The following is a 26,088-nucleotide window of genomic DNA, read 5'->3' as shown; positions in this document are numbered from 1 at the left end:
TCCTGATCCTATCTCTGTATGTCCAGACAACATTTCTGTATTTTTCTGAGATGACACAATCTTGTTTCCAGTGCCTGTACATGCCCTTCTTTTCTCTCAGTTTGATCAGAACATCCTTGCCAAGCCATGCTGGTTTCCTGCTTCCTCTATCTGCTTTCTTATTCTGAAGATGGAGAGCTCTTGAATTCTCAGAAATGGATCCTAAAAGAGTAGCCAGCTTTGCTGCCCTCCTTTGTCTCTAAACATAGTTTCCCAAGAGATCTTGTCCAACAATTCCACAAAGAGCCTGAAGTTCCACCTCCGGAAATTCAGTCCTGTCTCCACTCCGCCAAGCTCACATTCCTCAAGATCACGAACTTGACCAGGACATGGTCTCTGCACTCCAGGCTTCCTTCAACCCTAACCTCTTTAACAATTTAACAGCTTGCTGTGGTGTTTTCCCGGAGATATCTGGCTGGTTGAAATCTCCCATCAGGACGAGACCCTGTGATCATGACACCTCTTGCAGCTGAAGCAAGAAGGCTTCATCAATAGGCTCCCCCTAGATTATGCAGCCTGTATTAGACTGTACTAGCTATCCTTTTTTGGTTCAATGCCTTATTTTAACCTACAGAATCTCTCAATCTGTTCCTGACTCTTTCTCAGAGGGTGCTCCTTGCAGTCTATAACACAGTCTTCTTATCATAGAGGACAGCTCCCCCACTCCTGCTACCTTGTCTATCACTTTTACAAAGCTCATAGCCTTCAGTGGTGGTATTCTAGTCATGTGAGTCATCCTGCCATGTTTCTGAGATAGCGATAAGATCATAATTCACCACCAAATACAATTTCCTAGCTTCTGTTTATTTTCTACACTGCACGCATTGTTATAGATGCACTTCAGCTGAGCTTTCAGATACATTACTTTCCTAGAGAAGTACTCCCACAAACTTCCAGGACAAATCTGAAGTTTTCCCCTGCTGCTTCTTAAAGTGACTGTGCTCCCTATCTCTCAGTTATTGTGTAGTACAGACCCCTCCCCCAGTAGCTCTAGTTTAAAGCCCTAGTGATGAGCTAGCCAGCTTGGTGCCCAATATGTATGGTATATCTATCTATAATTTTAATGTAGAATGTAGTTAAAAAAGTAGTAAAAGACACAAATTCAGAAATTTAGCAAATGAAGGAACTGTTCTAATTAAGTTAAGTAAATCTTTTTATATATTCCAGCAGAACAGGCAGCTTTTAAATTGTAAAAATCAAGCAGCAAAATGAATTATTTATACTGTCTAAAAAAACCCATCTTTTAAACACAGTTTGAAGGAAAAAAAGCTGCAGTCCCTTGCTAATAAAGAAATATGAAAATACACAGCATGACAATGCAAGACATAGTAAAAAGGATCTTAACAGTGGCTAAAGGAGCCTTTTATCAGTCTGTAAAATAAGTTAATTGTTTAGTATGCGAAGGAAACATACCGATGCAAGGCTTAACATGCTGAAAACACGCCTTTGTCAGATCACCTAACAGTGCAAAAGAACTCTGTCGTACTTCAGGCATTTTATCCTAAGGAGAAAAAGAAGAAATATGGCAATTCTTGAAGTGTTTCTGATCATCTTAACGAAAACCCTTGGAAAAATCAGTTTCTCATCTCACCTGCATGCATTGGTACATCAGTGTCAGGATATTGCTCCGAGCTACCAGCTGCTCAATGTTGCCTCCAAGACCTTCAGCTAAACCACTGAGTAAATCAAGAGCCACAATCATGAAGTCCTTATCTGGAGCCTCATATTGGTCTGGTTGAGCATTGTGCAACTGTAGCAAATGAAAATACATTTTCAGAATGAGAATTACGTTTTCTCAGGGGTATGCAAAACTGTAAAAAACAGTTTCAGAGATTCAGTGTTATACTACAGATGTCCCCGGCAACCCCTAACTTTACACAGTTCATAGAAACAGAATCATCTGAGTAGGAAAGGACCTTTAAAGGTCATCCAGAGTCCAACTCTACAGTCTAGAGTCCAACTCTGCAACGAACAGGGACACCTATAGCTAAATCAGGTTGCTCAGAGCCCCATCCAGCCTGATCTTGAATGTCTCCAGGGATGGGATATCCACTACCCCTCTGGGCAATCTGTTCCACTCCCTTGCTACCCTCACTGTAAAAGACTTTTTCCTTATATCCAATCTAAATCTCTCCTCCTCAAGTTTGAAACCATTTTTCTTGTCCTATTGCCCCAGATCCTCCTAAGGAGTCTGACCCCTTCCTTCTTACAGCCCACTTTTACATACTGCAACAGCACTATCAGGTCTCCCCAGAGAGACCTGACAGTCTCCCTTCTCTTCTTCGGGCTGAACAGCCTGTTCTCATTGGAGATGTGTTCCACCCCTTGAATCATCTTTGTGGCCCTCCTCTGGACATGGTCCAACAGGTCCATGTCTCTCCTATCCTGCAGACTCCACAGCTAGATGCAGCACTCCAGGTGATGTCTCACTGGTGCAGAGCAGAAGGGCAGGATCACCTCCCTCACTCTGCTGGCCACATTTCTGTTGATGTGGCTCAGGATGCAGTTGCCTGCTGGACTGTGAGGGCACACTGCTGGCTCACATCCAGCCTGTTTTTGGCCAGTACCTCAAGTCCTTTTCAGTAAAGCTGTGTTCCATCCTTACATGCTCCAGCTCACACTTGACTTTGTTGAACCTCATGAGGTTCTCCTGGGCACACTGCTTGAGTCTATCTAGGACATACATTGTTTTAATGAGTTATTCTGAAAACACTGGAATAGCAAAAGAAAATTACCATGGCTTGTGCAAGGGTCTTCTGCACTAGATTTACACAACGCTGGTACACAGGTTCACAGTATGGAAGAAAGCCAGATTGCAAGGCAGTAGCAACTGACGACAGGCACTGGAATTAGAAGAAGAAGAAAAAAAGGGGGGGAGAGAGAGAAAAGTCAAATGTATAACTGTTAAGTGAATGCACAACCCAGAATGACTGTAGCAATTAGCTCAGCCATAAAAAAAACTTTTTTTTTTTTTAAAGATAAGGAGATCCTCAGGGAAAAACACATAAGAATGGTACAAAATAAATTCAAGTGGCTTCTGCTACAAGCTTTACTGATTTAAGCCTTTGTAGCTACACATCCTAGTAGGTAGTTTCTTGAGCAGAAAGCATAACTCGTAAAAGGAGCTGATATATGATATTCAAATTTTAACTTTTACCTCTAATAAAGGAAAGAGATCTTTATCTTCATCCTTCAACATGTTCCACTTGTGGATTAACGGGGGCATTAGCATCTGAATATATTCCTGTTCAGGATAAAAATGCATCAGCTGTTGAAATACTTAATTGCACGCTGGTTTATTTCAAAGTCAAAACATTGATATACTAAAAATCATTTCTACTTTTTCAGCAAAAGAAAACCGATATGCTGCAAACCAAACACAGTAATATGCACAAGTAGTTTAATATTAGAGTTTATAAATTACATTCAGATTTTTTTCATTGAGACATGTAATCACCTCCAGTGATCAGTGGATTTTTTCCTCCACGTTTGGTTTCAGTTTTGCAACTTTCCATAGCTGTCTGGGTTGTTACAAATTTGTAATTGCCTACGAATTTATTTACTTTTTTTTCCAATCAGCACTGCAATTGCCACTTGCATTTCTCAATCATTTCACATTACCCTGCTGTTATAAATTACCCCATATTCCTGAAACTTCATCCTCAAGCAACTAGCCATGCACGAAGAAAGTCATTTTCTATCCATCTAGAAAGATACACTTAGTCACTCTGAAACAAGCTGTTTAATCTTCTCTGCCACTCAGTCACAACGTCAAGCAAGGCATCCCTATGTTAGTGCTACTGCTCCCAGAAGATAGCTGAATAGCCAACAAGAACTGTCAGCTAATCTTATGTCCAAAACCACAATATTCAAAGTGACTGAAGAAAGTCCCGCCATCACCAAGAGCTCCCATTTATCTTCCCCTAGACTATATGAAAAGGCCAAAGAGATCAGAAGAGAGGCCCTCTCATGGCGGGATGCCTTGAACAGCAAGCAAAGTGCCATAGCAACAACTCAGATTAATTTATTCTAGTGAATCTATGTCACATGAAGCACTACAGAGAAATAAAACAAATTTTAACAGCCATCATAAGAAGATGCATACAATATGAGACATCTACACATTCTACTAACAAATGTATGTTGAGGAAAAAACAGCAAAATGTTCCATGCTAGAGTATGGCCTTTGCATTATCTGTGCTTTTTTATTTGTAAGTTGCATAACTGTTCCACTCTCATACAACTTCTATTGACAATATGCTCCACTACATAGAAAGACACACAGAGCATCTGAAAGTAGTTTAAAAAAAGAAACTGGTCAATAGAAATTAGCATACGTTCCAGCAACTCCTCTTAAATCTGACTTAATGTTTGAATTGATACACATACCTCTAAGCTGAAAAAAATCCAAAAATGAACTAAGTAATCATGACAAGAAGCACATTTCAGAAACCAGTATAATTAGATCTGCTGTTACAAAATTCATAATGTTTGCATAGCTAGGAAAGTAATTGCAGTTTATGTATTTTTCATACAAACATTTAGTATCACCAAAACCTACAAGGAAAGGTCAGTATTTCTGTTTTGCAATGTGTAAAACATTCTAGAGATGTATGATGAGTATTTTTATAGAATGTAAGGTATACTCACTGGTTTATTTAGATGATGGCCTACGGAATCTGCTAGAGTTCCTATAGCATCATAAAGAATAAGCAGGTTTTTATGCTGGTATTTACTAAATGCGAAGACCAAAGTGTCAAGTATATATGCAAGATAAGGAACAAGCTCTGTACAAGCCTCCTCTTCTAGAGTAGCAAAGGCACTGAGGGACAAGAACAAAAACCAAAAATGATGTTAGTCAGTACCTTTGGGAAAAAAAAAAAACCCACACCAAAATCAACAGTACAAACCCCTAACATCCCACATTCTCCCTTCCTTTTTAACATAAAACTTTATTCATCCTAGGTATGTTTTCAGAATTGTTAGACTGAGGTTACTGCAGTAAAATATTTTGATTGAATACATAAGGATCTTGTATTATGAAGAACAAAATTCAAATAATTGCTGTAAAAACTACAATGTATACAGATAAAGCCTATTGTGCTGCCAAAAGCATTACTATATACAAGTTACAGTATTTAAATAGTAGGAAAACATAATTAAAGTTGCCCAATATGAGCTAAAAAAAAAAAAAAGCCTACTCTATTTAACATGTGCTGCAGCTACACCTGAAGCCTAAATGCTCCTGTACCAGTACAATACTGGCATCTCTTTCACAGAAGTTCACTGCACTGAAAAACAAGTACAGAGAGACAAAGAAAACAAAAGTAAAAATGAGGAGGGAACAAACAATTTCAGCTACCCTTGGTCAAAAAACACTTCATGACATCACAAAAATTTCATGCCTATCAAGTGTTTGTGAATGACAGCACTAAAAGACATGCTGCTTCAGAAGAGCAATTAAAGGAAAAAAATCAAGAACTATTGATGATTTTACGGATCTAACTTGTGTCAAGAAGACTCGGTCAATCCCAACACCAAAGAAGTATGCAATACTGTAAGAGGTGAACAATCCCCTACTACTCTGATACCAAATACAGAAATGCTTTTTACTTAAAACAATGGAACTGTGAACACTAAATGTCTATTTTACTTACATACCTATAGTCCCAATATTATTTAAAATTATTATATTATTTTGATGTACTCTTTCAGAAAGGCATAGAATGCAAGCATGAAAATGTGTTTGAATGAAATATCTTTTCAAGTGTCTCTCCAACTAAAGGAACACTTTCCTCAGTATCACAGAAATGGAAGTTAAACATCTGCAATGATACACAAGTTAGTGATGAAAATATCTTGTATTCTGAGCAATTTTAAATATAGCAGACAATGATTTGTGCAGCTGTAAGGATGTAGGTTTTAGGTTTTCTCCAAGAAGGATCATTATACGGCCATTCATAAAATTACTAAGTACATTTTTACTTGTAACAGCTCTACATTTTCCTTAAAGTGGGATTTCCTAAACCATTTTATCTGCAACAATGTTTTTCATGAGATCATCTCTATTGCAAAGACAGCATTTCAAAGTACAGTATAAATCTAATACTGGCTAAATGCACAAAAAAAAAAAACAACCAGGTACATCATTTGTTTTCAGTATTTCCATTTTAGCTCCACTGAAAGGAGAGATACTTTTGTTTCTTCTAACAGTTTCCACTGCATATTACATCATTCATAGACTTTCCATAAGGGCATTGAACAAGTGCAGCACAGCTGTATTTAACTACACACACATTTCAACCATGTTTTTAGAGAAGGTGAGCAGGAATCTGGAAGGGTTTTTCTTTGTTCGATTCTGCTTTTTTTTTTTTTCCTTTCCTTTTCTTCCCCCACACCCCAAGTAGAATTTGTAAGTAACTCTGATTCATAGGATCTGAAAATTTGCGAAGAAAGAATTCTTTTCATGTTCCTGTTTGTTCTGGAAGGAACAAAAGGTCATCACTGTAAAAAACAGGTGGATAGGAACAGAAGATATAGCTGAAAAAATGTGCTAGCCACATGTTTGAAAAGTTTTAGAGACAAAAATGAACTTGTGTTTAATATGCAAAACTGACTTAGTGTATTTCATTAATTATATTTATCTCAGTACTCCTGAGCAAAGCTTAGTACAGGAACTCTGACCTCAGTGTTGACTTAGGCACTGCTGAAATCTAAAAGAACCCAAACAAATGAAGACCCAAAAATCTAAAATGCACCCAACAACTCTCCAAGTTTTAGGCATGCAATCACAAGCAGATCTAATTCTGCTTTGTGAAGAAACCTTTTTTTTTCAGCCTGCTGTGTAAATTCTTGCCCCACACATACATTGACACAGATGAGCTTAATGGACAAGATGTGTGAAATTCTCATTTCATTAACACTGCATGCTTTAAGAAAGCCTAATTTTGTTTTGTTTTTAAAGTATCAGCAGGCAAGACAGAGAACAAAATCTTATCTCACAGAATTTCCTTTCAAGAGAGAAAGGAATATCCCCCGTAACAGTAACTCAAATCTTCTGGTAATACTGAGACAGTTATAAACTATCATGTTAGGATAGTTTTCTACAGTTATCGGTATTGATCTTATTCCAAGGCACATAAAAAACAGATTTCCAGCCAATGAAACTTAAAATAATGAAAATAAACAGGTGTCATACAGATGGTTTATTTTACTGCAACACGTTTTTTAGCTTGGTGATCAATATACTCTGAAAACAAACTTGTACAAGGAAACACAAAATTTTATTACAATAATTTGTAAAGCTGAATCTACTCCGGTTAGAAAAAAAAAACCAATACAATGTGCTAAAATGAGGTCGTGCATTCAGTAGTGAAGCATTAAAAAAATTTCCAATGAAGAAGCAATAACGCTGACAGTGCTTCTAGGTTAAGGAAAGCCTTGGCTTACCTGCAGGCAGCTTCTTGTACTCTCTTGTTGCTATCCAGGATACGCTGTAGCAACTCAGTCATTAATGGCTTCAAGTATGTGTCTGGGGGTTGACTAACTACCCAGTGTGCATAGCGACTAAGAGTCCAGCATGTAATGGAGCGCACAAGAGCCTTTTTGTCAGAGAGGCACTGAATAAGGTGAGGGATCAGCTCAGGAAGATACGGAATCATACCCTGCATGCAGCCTGTGAGGGAAAAAAAAACAACAACAAAAACCAGTTACTTCAGTACCAGAATTAATGAGAAGTAATATTTCCTAGAAAGGCCACTGTCATTCTCTATTGCACAATAATACATTTTAGCAATACGCGAAGCAAGTCTCTCTCTTTTATGTTAAGCTATAAGAGAAACCTTACCCTAAACAACAGTTAAACCTTGCCAATTAAATTTATATGTGACTGTATTTCTGCTTCAGTGCTTTCTGCTTTATTAAAGCAAGAACATAAAATGAATTTATAAAGCTTCAATGTCCTAAGTCAGAATACTCAAGAGTGACCAAAACAACAAGCACAGAAAGATTCAACTTTGATAACAAATAATCGCATCAATAAAAAGGATATTTTTTCAGCATTTAATTTCCCTCTGGTCAGCAATAGCTGACCATTCATGTCATTAAGAAGAACAATACATTATTAAGATTTATCAGAAGTACTAACTTTCACCTGGTTTGAACTGGAATCAAAGCCCACAAAAAAGTTTTTTCAGCAACAAAGAAAATGTACTCAGTAAGCACACTGGGAAAAAGAAAGATAATGCAGGCAGACACAGACCCAAACATATTTCTTCCATCTGCCAAAAAGACAACGATGCTAGAAACACAAACAAAAGGCCAAAAAGCCTGTAAGTACAGAGAAAATTAAGTTATCATATGTGAAACACAGAATGATCCACTAAAAGTGGCTCAGGGCACTGAAGTCAGAAGAGTGGTCTTTCCAGTTTCTGAAAACAACAAATAAAATGTAAGGGTTGAGTTTATTAAAATTATTTTTACTTGTATTAAATCAAATTAGTACCAAATCAGTGACAAATAAATATATACTGAAGAGTTAAGAAAGAGGGAGTAAAAGAAAAGTTATTCAGTCTTCCAAATTTAGAAAATTTAAATAACACCAGACACCAACAAGTAAATGTAGAGGTTAATCACTGAAACCAGATCAGTGAAAGACACTTGTTTGCACAAGTAAACATATCGAGAAGGAATCACAGGCCTGCCTCAGAGCCAGACAATAGGTTTACTAAGTTGATATTCACTGTTGCCTTACCTTCAGCAATTGCTCCAAGAACAAGGATACCTGATTCCTTAACTACCCATTCGGGATGGAAGAGCAATTCCTTCAAAAGGGGCAAGATGTGTGGCAAAAGTTCATCACGAAATACATTGGCCAAAACATCTAGAGCAGCAGCAGAACATTTCCCTGAGGGGAATTAACAGCATTAATCTCATTTGCAGTTAACCAGTTTAATTCTCATTTTAACTTTGAGCTGTCAGTGGAGTGTCAGGGCATTATTCTAAAGACGACCAACCACTTCAGTTTCATTACAGTATAGAGTGCAGCCCTTTCCTCTGGTGTGAGGGTACAGCTTTTAGAAATCCAGTTTTGCAGCAGTTAAATACCCATTGAAAACACATATACTGCAGTGACATTAAAATGCTCACTGACAAAAACCACACCATCATACTGCAACATTACATATACTATGTAATTTCAGGACCACATAACACTGAGGAAGCGGAAAGGTCTGAGATTTGAATGTAACAACCGGAGAAACTAGAGAGAAATTGCCTAATAAATAGATAAATAACAGCAGTTGATTAAAAAAAAAAAAAAAGTAACATGATCCACGTCTCAAGATAACCAACATCAATTCCTACAGAACAAAAGCAACCTGCGCGCCTCCGTTCTGAGCTCTTGTAAAAAACAAACAAACAATTCCTGTACACTAATTCAAATAAGAGCACCTTGTGCTAAGTATATATAATCTCTTTCTTATAGAAAAACAAAGCTCAAAAGAAAAATCAAGAACGTCTGAAAAATATGATTCAGAAATTATCATTTTCTGCTGTAGTGTTGTTGTATCTAGAAAAATAACACTAAAGCTATTTTATGAAGAATGGGTGTATTACAAAATTTATATTGCACTGTTTTGCTCATTATGATCTCAGTTCCTTACTAATCTGTCAGAAAAGTTCCAGTGGGAACAGAACTATATAGAAGATAGGCATCAGACAAAATATACAAAGCATATGGTAATATGTAAAAATCCTAACCTAGATCTAAAAGCTACCGGGCCCATATAGGACCCATATGGACAAGTTTTAGATGGGATGTAATAGCTACCAGAACAGAAATAAATATAAGACTTTCTGCTTCTAGATGAAGTTCAAAATGTTTGCATGAAATAAAGGAATCCTCAACTTACAGCAGATCTCAATTGCAAAGCAATAATTAGCAGCACAAACTCCCAACAAAGATCTGCACTTCCACCTATCAGGTAAGACTTTCAGCTTTCATTAGGGAAGAAAGGACCCAAAGTAGCTTAACGGGTCTTAATAAAAAACAGTGCTGCTATTAAGTCAGGTTGCACTGCTAACTCTTCTCTTGTTAAAATTGGAAGTCAAATATAGAACACTACTAAGAAATAAGGGTCGATTCTGAATTTCGGATAATCCAAATTATCTCAAGTCCAGATGACACATGCCAATGGGAATCCCCCAGATGTTCTGTTCTTCCACAATTTCACATCATCTTAACTACAACTCTGGACCACAAGGTACTTTGTCAATTTCAGCTGTGCTTTTCATAGCTGAAGAATACCAGAAAATTTGCATTTAATAGTGCAATCTCTGCTAACAACTGTGACAAGAGCAGCATAACGAACCCAAAACTATCTATTTTTTAATAAGAGACTTTAGAAAAAATGAGTTTATTTATATCCTCACTTTCTTTACAAATAATAATAATTCTAAAAAAATCAGACAAGCCTCTAAAATGCTTCATCCCTAAGCTTCAAAGAAATGTTTTGTTTGTGATTAAAACTGTGGGCTTTGTAAGAAATATAAAACTCTATGTGGATATGTCTGAATCTCAAAACTAGTGAAAAAGCTCTCTAATAGAATCATAGAATGCTTTGGGTTAGAAGGAATTTTTAACATCATCCAACTCCAATCCCCTGGCCATAGGAACAAACTTTTCTACAAAGTATGTTTCATTACTGTAGTGAGAAGAACAAAACATTAAGAGCATGGTTTGAGAAGTTTTTGAACCAGAAGTGAGGCAGCCAATAAAATCAGGTATTTCATTTTTATGGCTACTCACGAGTTGAATGAAGTAGCTAGAAATCAAGTAATGAAGTTGTCAAAAACCCTACAGTGTGATTTCCTATTTGTATAAGTAAATCTAAATTGCCGACTTTCTAGATTAAAAGAATCTAGAATTCTTTCCTACATATTTTATCAAATTAATCCACTAAACTAATTTCTATTGTCCCCAAGAAACTGTATTTCCTCATTTTACTAGCCAACATCTTCAGGTTCATAACTGAGAAATCTGCTCTTGGATAAGGAATAACCAGCTAGAGAATCTGTTCTTCCTTTTCAGGCAGTCAGGAGTAGAACCAACAAAGAGACAAGAGTAGCAGCTGTAAATTTATCTCATGTGGAATATAATCAGAAGACAAATCCTGCCCTGCTCCAACAGCTCCTCACTGCTATGTCTGCTCTTAATAGCTCATGTATTCTATTCCGGTCAGAAGCAAATATCTTACATATAACAATAAATATTGGTAGTAACAATAACACCACCCGAAATAACCTGTGGCCCCCCACCCCCAAACACAGTATCACCCCTGTTCTACCTACCCAAGACATTAATTACATCAGAATTTATTTTCCTCCTGCTCAAAAGCAAAGCCCCTGTATTTCCATACGTGAGATCTTTTCACTGCAGTTCTCATATTGCACAACTAACTGTATTTTAACACATTTTACACATCACTTTGACATACTTAAATTCCAGTCAGAAATAGCATCATCATCATCAATTTCATCATCATCATCATCACGATCTTCAATGCCATCTTCCTCATGTTTCTGAGCTACTGTTCGTGAACGATGAAAACGAGGTCTTATGTCCTGTTCGCTATCTGGAATAGCTTCATCTTCTTCAACATCTCCCTGTCATCAAAATGGTTTCATCAGTACAATTACGTTGTTCAAGGAAGTTAAAAATGGATGGTAAATTTCAGTTCAAGATTTTGTAGCCATATGAAAGATTCACACCTCACTTGTGCTGCGTGGCTAACTATAAATGCCATTGTTCCTGCATTCTCCTGCAGTATTTAACTGAAAAATTACAGCAAACACAAATGAGATAAACCTCATGTGAAAGTATCAAGTATCTTTCTTATTAAGAGGCTGCAATTGAAAGGAATGAATTAGAAGGCACAGAGACATACTCTAAAATGCTGGGATAGAAAAAGCTCTAATTTGATCTAGAAGGGTATTAGAACTGACACTGATTTTTTTTTTTTTAACTTTTCCTTGCAGGAGTGAGTCATGAGTAACAGTATCTCAACATCCAAACTGGATGAGGGCAGACAGGAGCAAAGCTGGAAAATCCACTGATTATTTTCTAACAAACTCAGTAATGATAGCATTTAGTGTTTGGAGCAGACCCTGAAAGACCTTACCCCAAAGATCTAATTCCCTACTGAATACATGGTAGACCAGATTTGGCCCATCAGTTGAACCGTACTGATTCATAGCTCAGAAGTTAATCAGGTATTTCCACAGAACGAAAGAAATTCATGCTCACCTTCAGCAAAATAATATCTATCTCGGAATATTTCATACCATTCACCAGCACAGGTATCAGCCTACAAAGGGATATTGATATATATCAAAACAATGCTTTAATTTAAAAAAAAAAAAAAAAAAATATTTCCAGTTACCTGAGCCTTAATTTTGGTTGCAATTCCCCCCAAAAGAAACAGAAATCCAAAAACCCAGAAACCTGATACAAACTCAAGCTCCATTTCATGCTCATCAGTATTTATAATTTGAAATAGCATTAACTCCACAAACTTTCTAACAAGTGGACTTCTCACCTTAAGAGCAGGACATTATTCCTTCATAAAATGAAACTGAACTTCTAAAAAGTGCCTTAAAATAAGTCTAAAGCAATTCAAAATCCCTATAATATGGTCTCACCAACAGTACTTGGGGTTTTTACCTGAGTCTGTGAACCCCACCTTGCTAAGCTTAGAAGATGGAAGACTTTAAAAAAAAACAAAGCCAACCAAACCAGATATGTATGAAAAGTTAATACAAGCTTGTAGCACTGCACCAGCCTCAGTGATGGACTTAATCACGTATGATCTGCAACTGAGAAATATTCATTCTGAAGGTAATTAGGACAGCAGAACATTCATGCATCTCAATAGCATGCTACATTCTGATATTTTAATGGAAGAGTAGTAAGCATTCTGATCAACATCAATTCACTGGCACTTCTGCAGCATACTTCATGAAGTATGCAGAATTATGTATTTTGTAAGAAAGCCTACAGCAACAAAATCGAACAAGATATTATGCTTTATTAGATATATAAGCAGATTTTTAAAAGAGCTTGTCCCACCCTTACTTTAACATGTTGGGGTTTTTGTGGGCTTTTTTTGGTTCATCTGAAATTAATTAACAGCATAGCTCCACATTCAAATGGGAGCAATAAGAAAAACTGCTTTCAACAAGCATGTTGAGATCACGAGAAATACTTTGGTCAGTCTGAAAGTAATGCCTCCTATTTATTTCCATGGAAACTACAAGAGACAAAAAGAATACAAAAACACTATTTGATAGAGCAAATTCTCAGCTACAAAACATTTTTTCAACACCCACCACTACCTATGCATTTTCACTAGTGATGACCAAGAGCCTGCATGCTATACTTATAAAAATATGCCCAACTGTCACCCTTGCTGAAATGCATCACCCACCATCTCTCTGCGCTCACATCCCCTGTTTGGTGTCCAGCAACATTCAGCAGGCATCAGTGCCAGTGGGTGCCACTTTCTCCATGTCAGACACCATTTTGTCAGACTGCCCCTTTGCTGCCATTTGTCTTACGGCAACAAAATGCGATGGAATATTGGGAAAGTTCAGCCCCTTACTGCCATACTACTAACATTCTGCTTCTGACATTGTGGGCCAGCATAATAAAATAGGAGGCATTATTTTCAGGCAGTCCTCATATACTAATAATTTCATCCATTTTTTTTCCCAGCAATTTAGAAGATTCTTAAAGAAAAATAAAGCAAATGTGTAGTATAATGCTGCTGCAATGTTAGTGTTCATTTATGTCAGAAAAACTTTAACACTATTCAACTTCTCAGTGTAAATATGACGTGTGGCAGAAAGGATGTGTGTAGAATTAGTAACTTCAATCACAGAATTTCCAAAGTTCAAGAGACATACAAGGATCACTGAGTCCAGCTCCTCACTTGCTATCACTCTTTTTTGTCTGAGCTACAAGAGTAGGAATTAAATAAAACCATTTTAACACCAAAATGTCATTTATCATAACGGTAGTTCTCCTAGTTTCAACTCCTATGTTTTTATTGCTATGGTAGGTGCTTTAATCTCTTATGTATCCAATTGCTTATGAAAATTATTATTCTTTTTTTAATGGATTGCTTCCCATATAAATGCCACTACCTACAGAAAAGGCAGTTTTTATTCCCTTCGCATCTTGACCAGAAGAAAAATCACAGATAGAACTATTGTAGTATTTTCAAAAAGCTTCCATGCGTACACAGAAAAAGAATAAACCACAAAAAAATCTCTATTTACTGTGAGCAGTGAAAAAATTGTTAATTATTTGAAAGAAGACTTTTAAGATTAATCTAGAAAAAGTTCAAGACATGTAGACATGTAGATCTCAGACACACATATTCATACTCCTTCAACTTAAATCTAAGTGATCTTGAGTCACTTTGTTATGTTCTTTATACAAAGAACTGATGGCATGACTATACACAGAAGGTTTGCACTGAAATCCCCTAACTTGCAGCTGTCAAAGCCACTTCTCGATGTACATCGTGGTACACTATATATTAAAGAAAATGTCATGTGGAACATTTGAGTTTAGCACACAACACTAGTATCCATCTGATATTTAATAAACTTAAGCTCAAGGTAAAGCACTCCAGCAATACAGTTAGGTTGCTTCTACACCTACTTAAGTACAAAAGAGAAGCCTTTTAAAGTAACTGTAGCACAACCATTTTTACTCTTTTACAAGAACTAGCTACAGGAAAATTCTAAGCATGGTGTAGGCTAGATACAGCCTTTTTTAAGATTGTCTTGGACCAAGTTCATTGAACTTCAAAGATGGCAATTTCAAAAACAATCAATTGTAATTACTAATACTTACTTAGTAAGATGCCGACATAAAACATCCTTACAAATGGGTTGTTCAGCCAAAGTCAGCCAAAACTCACAGGCCTCCAAAGCCACATTTTCATCTTGGTCCTGGGTCCTTAGAAGCATGTACTACACAGCGCAAAAAGAAATTACTTGCGTAAGTTCTAGGTGACCAAAAGAAACTACTAATGTTAGAAAGTGCGCCCATAAGAACCTGAGTATGCCACCACAGTATTTTTATTTCTTTGGTAAGGTGGGAAGAAAGGAGACTACGTGAGGCTAGGGTGAGACTTCTTAATCCTATATGATTCAGACTGAACTTGTGCACTGCTTAAGTAAGAACATCATTACAAAGAAGATACAGACAAGAGACTCAACATAATGAGGTTTCTGGTGAACATAAAACGACCTCCCCTTCACTTCTGAATAAAAAGTACAAGTATACACTTAAAATGGAAATACTTTTTAAAATTCCAGTACTTTTATTTCCAAAAACCAACAACCTGACAATCTGTATAAGTAGAACTCCCAACCTGATAACAAATCAATAAACTGAAGTCTCAGAGTTTTCTAGCATGAATGGTAATTCATAGACTCAGTATCAAATCTGTAAACTTCGAATGAAACTTTAAACATGCTTAAACAAAAATATAATGAAATACAAGCATAAACGGAATGTCTAAGTATACCACGACTAAATCAGTTTCTTACAGAAACTGCCAGAACAATACTAAGAAGATGGTTGCAACAGCCAAAGTAGTAAATCTTACGATTTTCCTTACTGCCAATTATTTCTGAAAAGGCTGATTTCTTAGTATTAGAGCCTGCTGTAACATTTTTATCAATGATTTCTATGAGCGGATTGAGTGCACCCTTAGCACGTCCACAGATGATATCAAGTTGGGCAAAAGTCTTGATCTGCTTGAGGCTAGGAAGGCTCTGCAGAGGGATCTGGACAGGCTGGGTCAAATGGTATTCAACAAGGCTAAATGTTAGGTGCTACATTACAGTCATAACAACCCCGTGCAGTGGTACAGGCTTGGGGAAAGTGGCTAGGAAGTTGCCTGGCAGAAAAGGATATGGAAGTACTGGTCAACAGCTGGCTGAACATGAGTCAGCAGTCTGCCAACCTGGCTAAGAGAGCCAATGGCATCCTGGTCTGTATCAGAAGCAGTGTGACCATCTGGACTAGGGAAGTGATGGTCCCTTTGTATTTAGCACTGATAAGATGCCACCTCAAATACTGTGTTTAGGTCTGCGCCCCACACTACAAGAAATACACCTGCAAGAACACAGAAGAGAAACAAAGTTGGTGCAGGGACTGGAAAACAAGACTTATGAGGAATGGCTGAGGGAATCAAGGTTATTTAGCCTGGGGAAGAAGAGGCTGAGGGGAAAACTTCTTGTTCTAACTACCAGAAAGGAGGTTGCAGTAAGATGTCTTGGGTGTTGGTCTCCCTTCTTAGATGACAAGCAATAGGATGCAATGAGATGGTATCAAGTCACTCATGGGAAGACTTAGATTGGACACCAGGAGGAACTGGAGAAATTTCTGATGGAAAGGCATTAGAAGAGGCTGCTTAGGGCAGTGGAGTCTCCATCTCTGGACGTATTTAAGAGACATGTGGGTGTGGTGCATAGGAAGATGAATTAGGTGTGGGCTTTGTAATGTCAGGTAGCTGGTTGGACTTGATGATCTTGAAGGTTTTTCTGGTCTTTCTCAACTTAAATTATTTTATGACTCATCATTCTAGAAGCCTCATAGAAGTTGAAATAGAAAGGGGTACATTTTTTTCCCCTCAAGCATTAACAGATACATCTTTATCAGAAGAAAGCAACAGGATGCAAGTAATCTTTTGACTGCATTTCTTCATTATCTTTCCATATCATCAATACACTATTCATTTATTACAGGTAATGTCATTATGTTTCATATGATAAAAAAAAAATCAGACTTTCTACTGAGAGAGATCCTATGATCCACATATTTGAATAAATATCAGTCATGAGCATGTAAGTGTAATTTAATAACTGAAAACTTAGGGTCTACTCTTGACAAAATCTGATATAAAGTTTTCAGATAAAAACAAGAGAAATAGCCCTCCCATCTGCCTCTGTACCTGGAAGTGCATGCTAAAACAAAACCAAACCCAAACAAAACCATTCCTTTATGCTAGGAACTTGGCATAAAAATTAGCACCAAACTTGCCTATTTCAAAAGCACAATACTAGCTAAGATCTTCTGTATTAGAACCACTACTGGATTATTAATATTCTTAATAGTTTAAAAACTGATTTGCCATTAACACGAAGACCGTTACGTGCATACAAGTTTGTCTTTTTTTAAGACCTCCTTCCCTTAATCAGAGCAGCCTCCATCTGCAGCATTCAGCTTAAAAACCATCAACTTTCAAAGGGGCAAAAGCAACTTCACCTGAATGCTAAAAAATAGTCACAGTTTTGGGGTATTACATCTGCACTCATCTAGATGTACAGAACTGATAAAATCAGGATGGTAGTCCCACAGCTGAAAAAAAAAAAGTCTAGTCTTTATTATAGAACATCAATTCACTACTATTGTATTTTGCAGAAATGAAACAAAATAATAGTCTTTTCAACAACAAAATACCAGATATAATAAGAATACAATCTTGGATTATCTGTGTGGTGATACTATTTGGTCGATCTCCTCAAACATGTGAGGAGCAGGCTGCCCAGAACAACATCTACATAGCTTTTTTCTTGTCCTTTATGTGCCTGAAAAGAGTTTCCAGGATGAGCTGCTCTATCATTTTTCCAAGGAAAAGCATTCCTTAGAAGTGCTTTTTATTTGTATTATTTCTGCAACCCCAAACTAGTTTCAGCATGCAACAAAGAAAATAAGACTCACCTCAACTATACTAATCATATGAGGAAGAAGGCGATCCATGCGAACTTCCAGCAACATTACCAGAGCACGGCAAACATTTTTGCGTACTTCAGGCTCCTCATCAGTAGCCAGTGCAAAAAGATTCTATTGGAAAGCATTATCATTTCATAAGTCTCAATTCACTTAGTTCGTCTTGCATTTAAATTTACATTACTGGCAAACTAAGGTATACAAATATATAACTGTCACCATCCATTCCCGCACCTGAGAATACTTTGATACTTCTTACAGATATTTAAAGCAAATTATATTTTTAGATTCCCAATGCACATAACACATGTGACAAAACATTGGGTAATGGTAGATAGTGGCAGAAGAACATTGTCTCCTGGCTTTTTCTTTTCCTAAAAATTCTAAAGCCATGCTTCAAGATGCAACAGCTGCACATCAAATACTTCAGATAAACTGAACTATCACCACTCTAGTTCACGTTCAGTACTAATACCTAAAGACACAGATTATCCAGACAGACTAAATGACAGGATGATACCATTGCTGAACTCGGCATCACAGGTAGTGACAGACTGATGTCATTATCACTGCATCTTTATATGAATACATTTCCTCCACTTACAAAAAGGAAATATCTTTCAAAATATTACTTTTTATGCTGAGAGTATTTAGACCTATCAATTTCAAACACAAGCATGCAAAATAAACTTGAATGCAAATGGTGGATATAAAACTAAGAATAGGAAGCCTAAAGTAACTGCAGCTAGAGGCAGAGATAGTTATAAAACATTATCTTAAACTCTTGATAGGTGAGACATGCAATATGACTTAATCTTGCCTCTCCCAACAAAGAATGCTCACTCACCTCAATAAAAGCATCTATGTGCATCATAAGAGCTTGAGTTCTACTGATGATAAATTGATTGACACATGCAACAGCGTGAGATCTAGAAACAGAGCAGTTAGAATATACATTTTCTGTCACTTAAAGACATTTTCTGAACTGTACATAGATATAAAAAATCATTCAGAATCCAATCACACAATGAAAGATCACCTGGAGGCAAGACTGAAAAGGACACAGTACACCAGGTGCGGCCTCACCAATGCTGAGTAGAAAGGAAGGATCATACCTCTTAAGTGCTGGTAGTACTTTGACTAATGCAGCCCATAACACCACTTACCTTCTTTGCAGGAAGGGAACATTGCTGGCTCATTTCAGGGTAAATGCCACTGTTTTTGTTGATAAACAATAGCAGTAGCAAGGAAATTCTGGCAACCACCTATGTCATATTTTTTTGCTATTTATAACAGTTTAATACAGTATTCAGGTGAAAAGATGAATTCCTTTGATGGAATTACAGAATCATAGGGGTTAGAAGGGACCTCTGGACATAACATGGTCCAACCTCCAATTTAATTTGGTTGTGTTAAAAGGCACAGTTTTCTAAGTTTTTTGTTTTTTTTTTAATGATCCTGAACAAACAAATGCAAGAAGACACAGATCCCATGCACCAGTAACCGTCATGCTGACCTACCCCGTTAATAGATCAAACCTCTTCACTTCCTTACACATCTTTCAAATCTACCATCAGTGTATGATATTCCACAACAAGGTCACTTTGAAGATTATGAAAATTTAATGTGGTGGTTTAGAGCTTGATACACTTAGCTTTTTAAAATCAGAGTAATTTAAACAGATTGATAAAACATCCATCTTTCTGCTCATGTAAATAATATTTTAACAAGGATCTGTAGTACAACATTTAAACCTACCTTATTTTTGGACTGCTGTGCTTGAAGAACTGTAAGAATTTAGGTATCATTATATTGAGTGGTCGATCTAATACATCACTATCTAAAATTTCAGCAGAATCTTCACATATCTTCTGAAGAGCGCCAAATGCACCCTGTTTAAAAAACAAGCCATACACTTGCTGTTTCACATTCTGTAGAAAGCAACATTTCAGAATATACAATTTCAGCACAGTACAGTAATTGTAGTAAGCTAAACTTGAAGAAAAATTAAAACATACTTATAAGCCTTTTATTTAATATTTTACACCTTAATCTGTAAGATGTGAAGATGGTCAAATGGCTGATAAGTGCTAACTTAATTTTAGTTTTCAACGCTCATCTATTCAATTGTATTTTTAAAAATGCTTAAAAGGTAGTTCCTTTTTTTCTTGTGAAAACAGCATCAAAATACTACATAGCAGCATGGCACACCAGACCAGCCTTTTCATCAAAAGGATTATTTTATACAAAATGCTTCACACACTTATCGAGATAGCATCAACTATCTAAATTTATATGTTCATAGATTTTTATTTTTTAAAATCAGACTACACTTTTTTTCCTCCACAGTTTGAAAGTTAGGCTAGTATTCAATTATTTTCCTTCATACACACTGAAAAAAATGTTCACACTAGCCTGAAATGGAATATCAGATCATTTTTCCAGATGACACTGTATGAACAATGAACAATTAACGCGTTTAAGTAAGAAAATTTGAGGTGATTGTGATGAAGATTTACTTCAACAATTAGGCATCCTAGACAGGACGCTTACAGATGTCTTGACAATTCAACTCCATCCTTAATTTTGTCTTTATGCAAAACAAATAAATTCATTCATTCATAAAGAATGCTAACAAGGCATGAAAAATAGAGTCTAATGTCTAATTTGAGCCACTGGTATCAGAAGAAACTGTAGATGTATGCACGTACGGGCACAAAATATTGTTAATATACACTATAAAGTATCTATGAAGAGATAAAAATAATCAATTTCAGATGACAATCTGTTTTAGAATAAGTCTTCTTACCTCACAAGTATTGTAGTCCTCTGAATCTAAAAGGCTGCAAAGCTTTGGTAAAAGTTCTGGCCAATTCTGTAATTCTCCTTTTGAAGCAATGGTTGTTATCAGAATACCTAAGTAAAAAAGAGAAATGAAGGAAATGAGATCTAATTTTCTGAGGTTTCATACTTATTTTTTCTCTTTTGTCCTCTTCTAGAAGAACAAAGGAATTAAGAAATAGCAAGCAAAAAAAGAAATACATATAATTATAAATAGTACTTGAAAGGCTTTGAAATGCAAAGGATAGTTGTGCCTTCCTCACACCACAAAGGGCTCAAGATGTGAGAGGAGGTCCAATTAAGGAAACAATCATGCCCGAACACTAAGATAGGTTTGGCTGTTTTATAGCCAATGAATATAAAGATGTTATAATTATGAAATAAACAAGAGAGTTTGGCAAAGCAGATTTTAATAACAAAAAGAGAGTAGATAGACAGCTTATCCGCATCCTGGGCTCACTGCAAAACTCCAGAGGAGGGATCTGCAGAAGAGATCCTTTCCCACTGGTAGCTAGCTCTTAAATGGGTCTAGGAGAGATGGAGCCAGGCTCCACCCCTTCTGGCAGCACAGGTGAATTGCCTTCACCTGTGCTCCCATGGCTGACTCAGTGCTCACCTCAGGTGCTCAGAGGTTCAGGCCGTGACTCAGCAGTTCCCATACAACCGTAAATTTACTAAACACAGTATGCACTTAAGACACCTCTTATTATGTTATAAAAGCACGAATGCAGGAAGTGCATCAGATTTGTAGTCATTCAATAAACTTAAAATCCAGTAGTGAAGCTGAGAACACACAACTTAAGCACGTTTACACCAAAATTGTGGAAACATGCTAGAACTAAAATATTTAGTAAAAGCTTGCACACTATGGCAGGTCATCCCCTGATCAGCTCTAGAGGTTGGCTGATTCAGATCCAGCAAGCAAATGAGACAGCCCAATTAGTCACTAATTCCATTTCCAGCACACACAGAAAACTCAGAAAAAAAAACTGAATTAGGAGAAAGGAAAACAGAAAGCTCCCTAGGTACTGTCTTTGTGCAAGACAAAATGAAACGGGTAGCATAATTTTCACTGACACAGACATTTATCTCTTTTAAGTACAAGCACTAAAGAATGTGGTATTACTACAACTAACAGTCTTCCAAGTGAGAAGTTCTCCTTTCCTAAGCACTTCAATTGAAGTAATCACCATATACCATCTTCCTTTGGGTAAAATGTTAAAATTCTTATTCAATAGACAAGAACGTAGGTCAGTTTTACAGAGCAAAAGATATTCTGGGAAGGAAGAAATTTTGCATCATGCTTCCATGGATGCAATAAGACTGGAAAAACTAAGAAGGCAACAGGCAAATAAGAATCATGAGAAGTAAAAAACAACTACACAGCTCACAATACTCATTTATATACAACTTTTTTTTCATAACTGTAGCTGAAGAGAAAAGATTCCTGTAAATCTGCACATGGACCCCTGGGTCCACCCAGCCCAACTCCTACCCATGCAGTTAACACCCAGAGCAGGATGGCCATACCCAGGGAGCATCTAAGATCTCCAAGTAGGAGGCTCCACAGCCTCTCTGGGAGACCGGAGTCACTGCTCTGTCACTAGCACAATAAAGAAGTTTCCAGATCAGATCAGATCAGGAGGAACTACCTGTGTTCCAGATTGTAGCCACCTCCCCTTGTCCTAGCACTGGGCATCACACAAAAGAGCCTCTTTGCATTCTCAGCTACTTATACACATTGATGATATTCCTCCTGAGCCTCCTCTTCTTCAGGCTGATCAGTCTTTTCCCTTTCCTCCAGCCCTTTAATCCTCTTGTCCTTTTGTTGGACTGTACTCAGTATGTCCAGGTCTGCCTTGTTCTAGAGGGTACAGAGCTACACACAGCACTCCAGGCACTAGATAGAGGGGGAAGGATCACCTTCCTCCACTCGCTGGCAATGCTTTGACTAATGCAGCACAAGATACTACTAGCCTTCTTTTTTGCATGGTCAACTTGCTGACTCATGTAGTTAAACTGAACCTCACAAAAAGAACAAAATACATCAATGCTCTTGAACTCAAGAGAAAGTACTTACATTGCAAAACTGTCTCCCTACATTAGAACTGGCACAGATTAGTAGAATTAACATGGGTTCAGAAGCACATATACAAACAAAATTCCTGGAACTCCACTGGACCAACAAGAGAGAAAAGTCACACGTCAAGCCTTAAACAGGTTGGTAGTTTTGGAAAGGTCCTAGAAGCACTTTCAGAGGGCAAGCAAGTGGAAAACTATAAGCATTTTTCAAAAAGGCTTATTCCAGACAGGGATAACTTCAGAGGAAATACTTTGAGACATGCAGGAAAGAAGCAACTTAAGGCCACTGCTCCGTACAACAGGGGAACACATAGTTCAGACCATATGTGTCATTAAGAGCTTTCTGAACAGGTCTGCAGAGAAGCCATTCAATGTTGTGTCAGTTTGGTTTTGTTTTTCCTTTTTTAAATTATGAAACTAGTGGGGACAAATTAAAAAACAGGCTATCAAGTAGTTGCAGAGGCAAAGACTATATAACATCTGAAGTTTTGCAGAAGGTTTTAAGAATAATGAGGAAGCAGGCATAACAATTAAGTTCTAGATAATTATGCTCATTTTACACAAAATCCACATGGACTTCTGATGCATTTTATCTCCTTTCCAATGTGAAACTTCTCCTGCTCCTCCTGCTTCATTTGTCCATTAGGGAACAGAGGACACCAGACATTAGCCTTTGACACTAAGTCACAGAAATGTGGACACCAGATGAATAACCAAATTAAATAAACACTCAGCTTAGCAGTTTCTGACTTCTGATGTATTTGAGCAGGAGCTGACAGCTAAGGGAACCCTTTCTTCTCACCAGCAACCTAAGCAGCAAGGTTAGAAATCTGAAAGTAAAAATCTTTACAAATACGTTCTTTGATGTCTAACGAAATTCAAATCAGTAATATAGAATCTTTTGCTATGTCATTTGACAAATGGTAAACCTACCAAACAGTTATTCAGCGAGGAAAGCACCAAGCATGTGAGAAATTCCAGAGGAATGTCAGAAACTGTTAAAAACGTAAGTGTCATTGTCGCCTCTTTCCTCACTATTTCAATTACAGGCAACCCTACTTTATAGCATCAACACTAAAATTAAAAAAAAAAAAAAAAAAAACAACACAAAGAAAAAGAGCTAAGCTCCATACTTTAACGAAAGCAGCAGGGAAAGGCTGAATTCTTTTTTGCTTTATTTTGGGTAGTACTTTGACTCTGTAGCTCTTAAAATTTTATTTCTAAAATCCTTAATCTAAAAAGCTAATTTTATGGTTGTTATCAGGGCTGTGATTTTGCCATTTGCCTTCATTTCCCTTCTGCAGTGAAGCTTCTTCAGTCCTGCCACTACTCTCATCAATCTATTTTGCCTGTTGACTTTTAAGCAGGGCCTGCCCAAACTAGAATCTCTGTGAAGATTTAAGAACTGTCATAAGCATCCCCAAAATAGATGCACTCATTTCCTAGCAAGTTTGTGAATCCTCAACACATGTAGCTCTCACTTCAAAATTTGAGTCCACACTAGCATGAGTTTTTAAAACCTGTGCAACATCACACAGAGAAGTTTCACATCATTACTCATTTATGGCTTAAGAACAGGGAAATGGTAAACAGTGAAACTGATCAGCTTGCCTCCATCTTGGTCATAAGGTGTTAGCTTTTTTCTGGATAGCACTAGATGTGAGAGACCACAAAAGGAGTGAAGGCCACATTACTTCTTCTCTGATGCTATTTCAGTGCTGCTGTATTTGCTTGTCTTCCTCACAGAACTCCAGAGATCCTATTTATGGGTGATCCATTAAATTAACTGTGCCTGAACAGCAAAAACCAGTATGCACCTGACTAGAAAATGCCAAGCAATGTGATAGGTAGTAAAACATTTACATGTAGGTGACATCAAGACAGAAGTCAGGAGGATCCAACATTTATTCCATGTGGGAATGTACACAGCAGGCAGTATATAGGAATCCTTATGTAAGCATGCAGTTCAACAGTTGATGCACATCTTCTGAGTTCGTATATGTCAGAATACTCCCTGCAAGGATCACTTTTTAAAGTTCAATCGTAATTAGACAACCCACAAACAATTCCTACCAGAAGAAATCAAATAAGAATAGCTTGAAAACAAATAACTCCACAAAAAAAAGCCCCAAAACCCAAAACAAACAAAAAACTAACAGTAACCACCAAATCACCAAACAACCCTAAGACAGCAATCCAAATGGTGCTAGAATATTTTCCTTGGTCAGTTCCACTGTACAATTCCACTAACAATTCCTCTGAACTGACAAATAGGACTCCTACAATCAGAAAGTACAAAAATATCTGCAGACTTTTTCTACAGCTACTAAAGAAATTAGGCAATATTAATATCTAGTACAGTAGCTTCTAAAGTTATGAGACAGCCAAAAAAAAAGCAACCTAAGAGATGGGTGTTTTTCAATAATCCAAAGTAAATAATCCAGATGTCCAAAGAAGCAATCCTACATAGAATCAAATGCAAAGAAAGAGTTCTATAGGAGCAGCTGATCAATTATTTTGCACGTTGAGCCAGCAGAAGTCGGGTGACATGAATGTAATTTTTTTTTTTTTTTTTTTTTTTTTTCCTAAACTGGATCCCTTTTGTAACCAAGTATGACACTATTGCTTATTCTACCTTTTTTTCCTACTTTTCGGAGAGGAAGAGATAATTACTGCAATCATTTTAGTAATTAGTAAAAATAATATTCTCAGTGAACGGGCAGAAAAGCAACTCTACCTGGAAGTAAACAACAACGAGGCAGAAGTGCACTTTTTACATTGGAAGTGCACTAGAACTGCTAGGAATTCAAAAATTTATGTAGCAAAAAAATAGAAAAAAACCCAAACAAACTTAAACACACTCTTTTAGCTGATACCCTGATCCGCTTAATTTATGTACTGTTTTCTGACAGATGTTTAAAAGAAAAAACTCTTTATCTGAATGCATATCATACACAATACAGTAATTTTAACCACTCCCCTGACAGTGTGTGCATGTGCGTATGTGGACTTGGGACAGGGAGAAGGAAAGCATCTGACAGCAATGTTTCACTGATGCAAGTGAAATCCTGAAATAATTCTACAGTCAAACTCTTACCCTATTCATCTTTTCAAGTACAAAAACTGGCAAGAAGTAGAGTTTAAAAACGTAGAGTTTTAGTAGAGACAAGAAAACATAGTTATATTCCTCTAGACATGAACCAAATTGGTAAATCAACTTAACAGGAAGCAAAAATGACTTTCATATACTGAAAATGAACACCAGCATCAGAATACTGTGAAACTGCAACAATTATCAGAAGCAAATAGCTTCAGGA

The 26,088-nt window shown here is 37.0% G+C and overlaps 1 protein-coding gene across 2 annotated transcripts in view; it reads right to left on the bottom strand.

Moving 5' to 3' along the window:
* Positions 1-26,088, bottom strand: part of TNPO1 (transportin 1) — a 79,189-nt gene that overhangs the window by 15,338 nt on the left and 37,763 nt on the right. For both annotated transcript variants that reach the window (XM_042875232.1, XM_042875233.1), the window contains exons 5-18: positions 20,658-20,764; positions 19,607-19,740; positions 18,696-18,777; positions 17,840-17,962; positions 14,960-15,078; positions 12,344-12,404; positions 11,535-11,703; positions 8,792-8,944; positions 7,489-7,714; positions 4,690-4,861; positions 3,197-3,283; positions 2,775-2,882; positions 1,631-1,789; positions 1,453-1,540 (exon numbers count right to left, since the gene is read on the bottom strand). In XM_042875232.1, coding sequence (XP_042731166.1) covers positions 1,453-1,540; positions 1,631-1,789; positions 2,775-2,882; positions 3,197-3,283; positions 4,690-4,861; positions 7,489-7,714; positions 8,792-8,944; positions 11,535-11,703; positions 12,344-12,404; positions 14,960-15,078; positions 17,840-17,962; positions 18,696-18,777; positions 19,607-19,740; positions 20,658-20,764 — 1,788 coding nt within the window. The remainder of the gene's footprint in view (positions 1-1,452; positions 1,541-1,630; positions 1,790-2,774; positions 2,883-3,196; positions 3,284-4,689; positions 4,862-7,488; positions 7,715-8,791; positions 8,945-11,534; positions 11,704-12,343; positions 12,405-14,959; positions 15,079-17,839; positions 17,963-18,695; positions 18,778-19,606; positions 19,741-20,657; positions 20,765-26,088) is intronic.

This window comes from Lagopus leucura, unplaced genomic scaffold, assembly GCF_019238085.1.
Source record: "Lagopus leucura isolate 7727_CA_CO unplaced genomic scaffold, USGS_WTPT01 Super-Scaffold_100014, whole genome shotgun sequence".
NCBI classification, from domain to species: Eukaryota; Metazoa; Chordata; class Aves; order Galliformes; family Phasianidae; genus Lagopus; species Lagopus leucura.
This window is presented reverse-complemented; position numbering and strand designations above follow the sequence as displayed.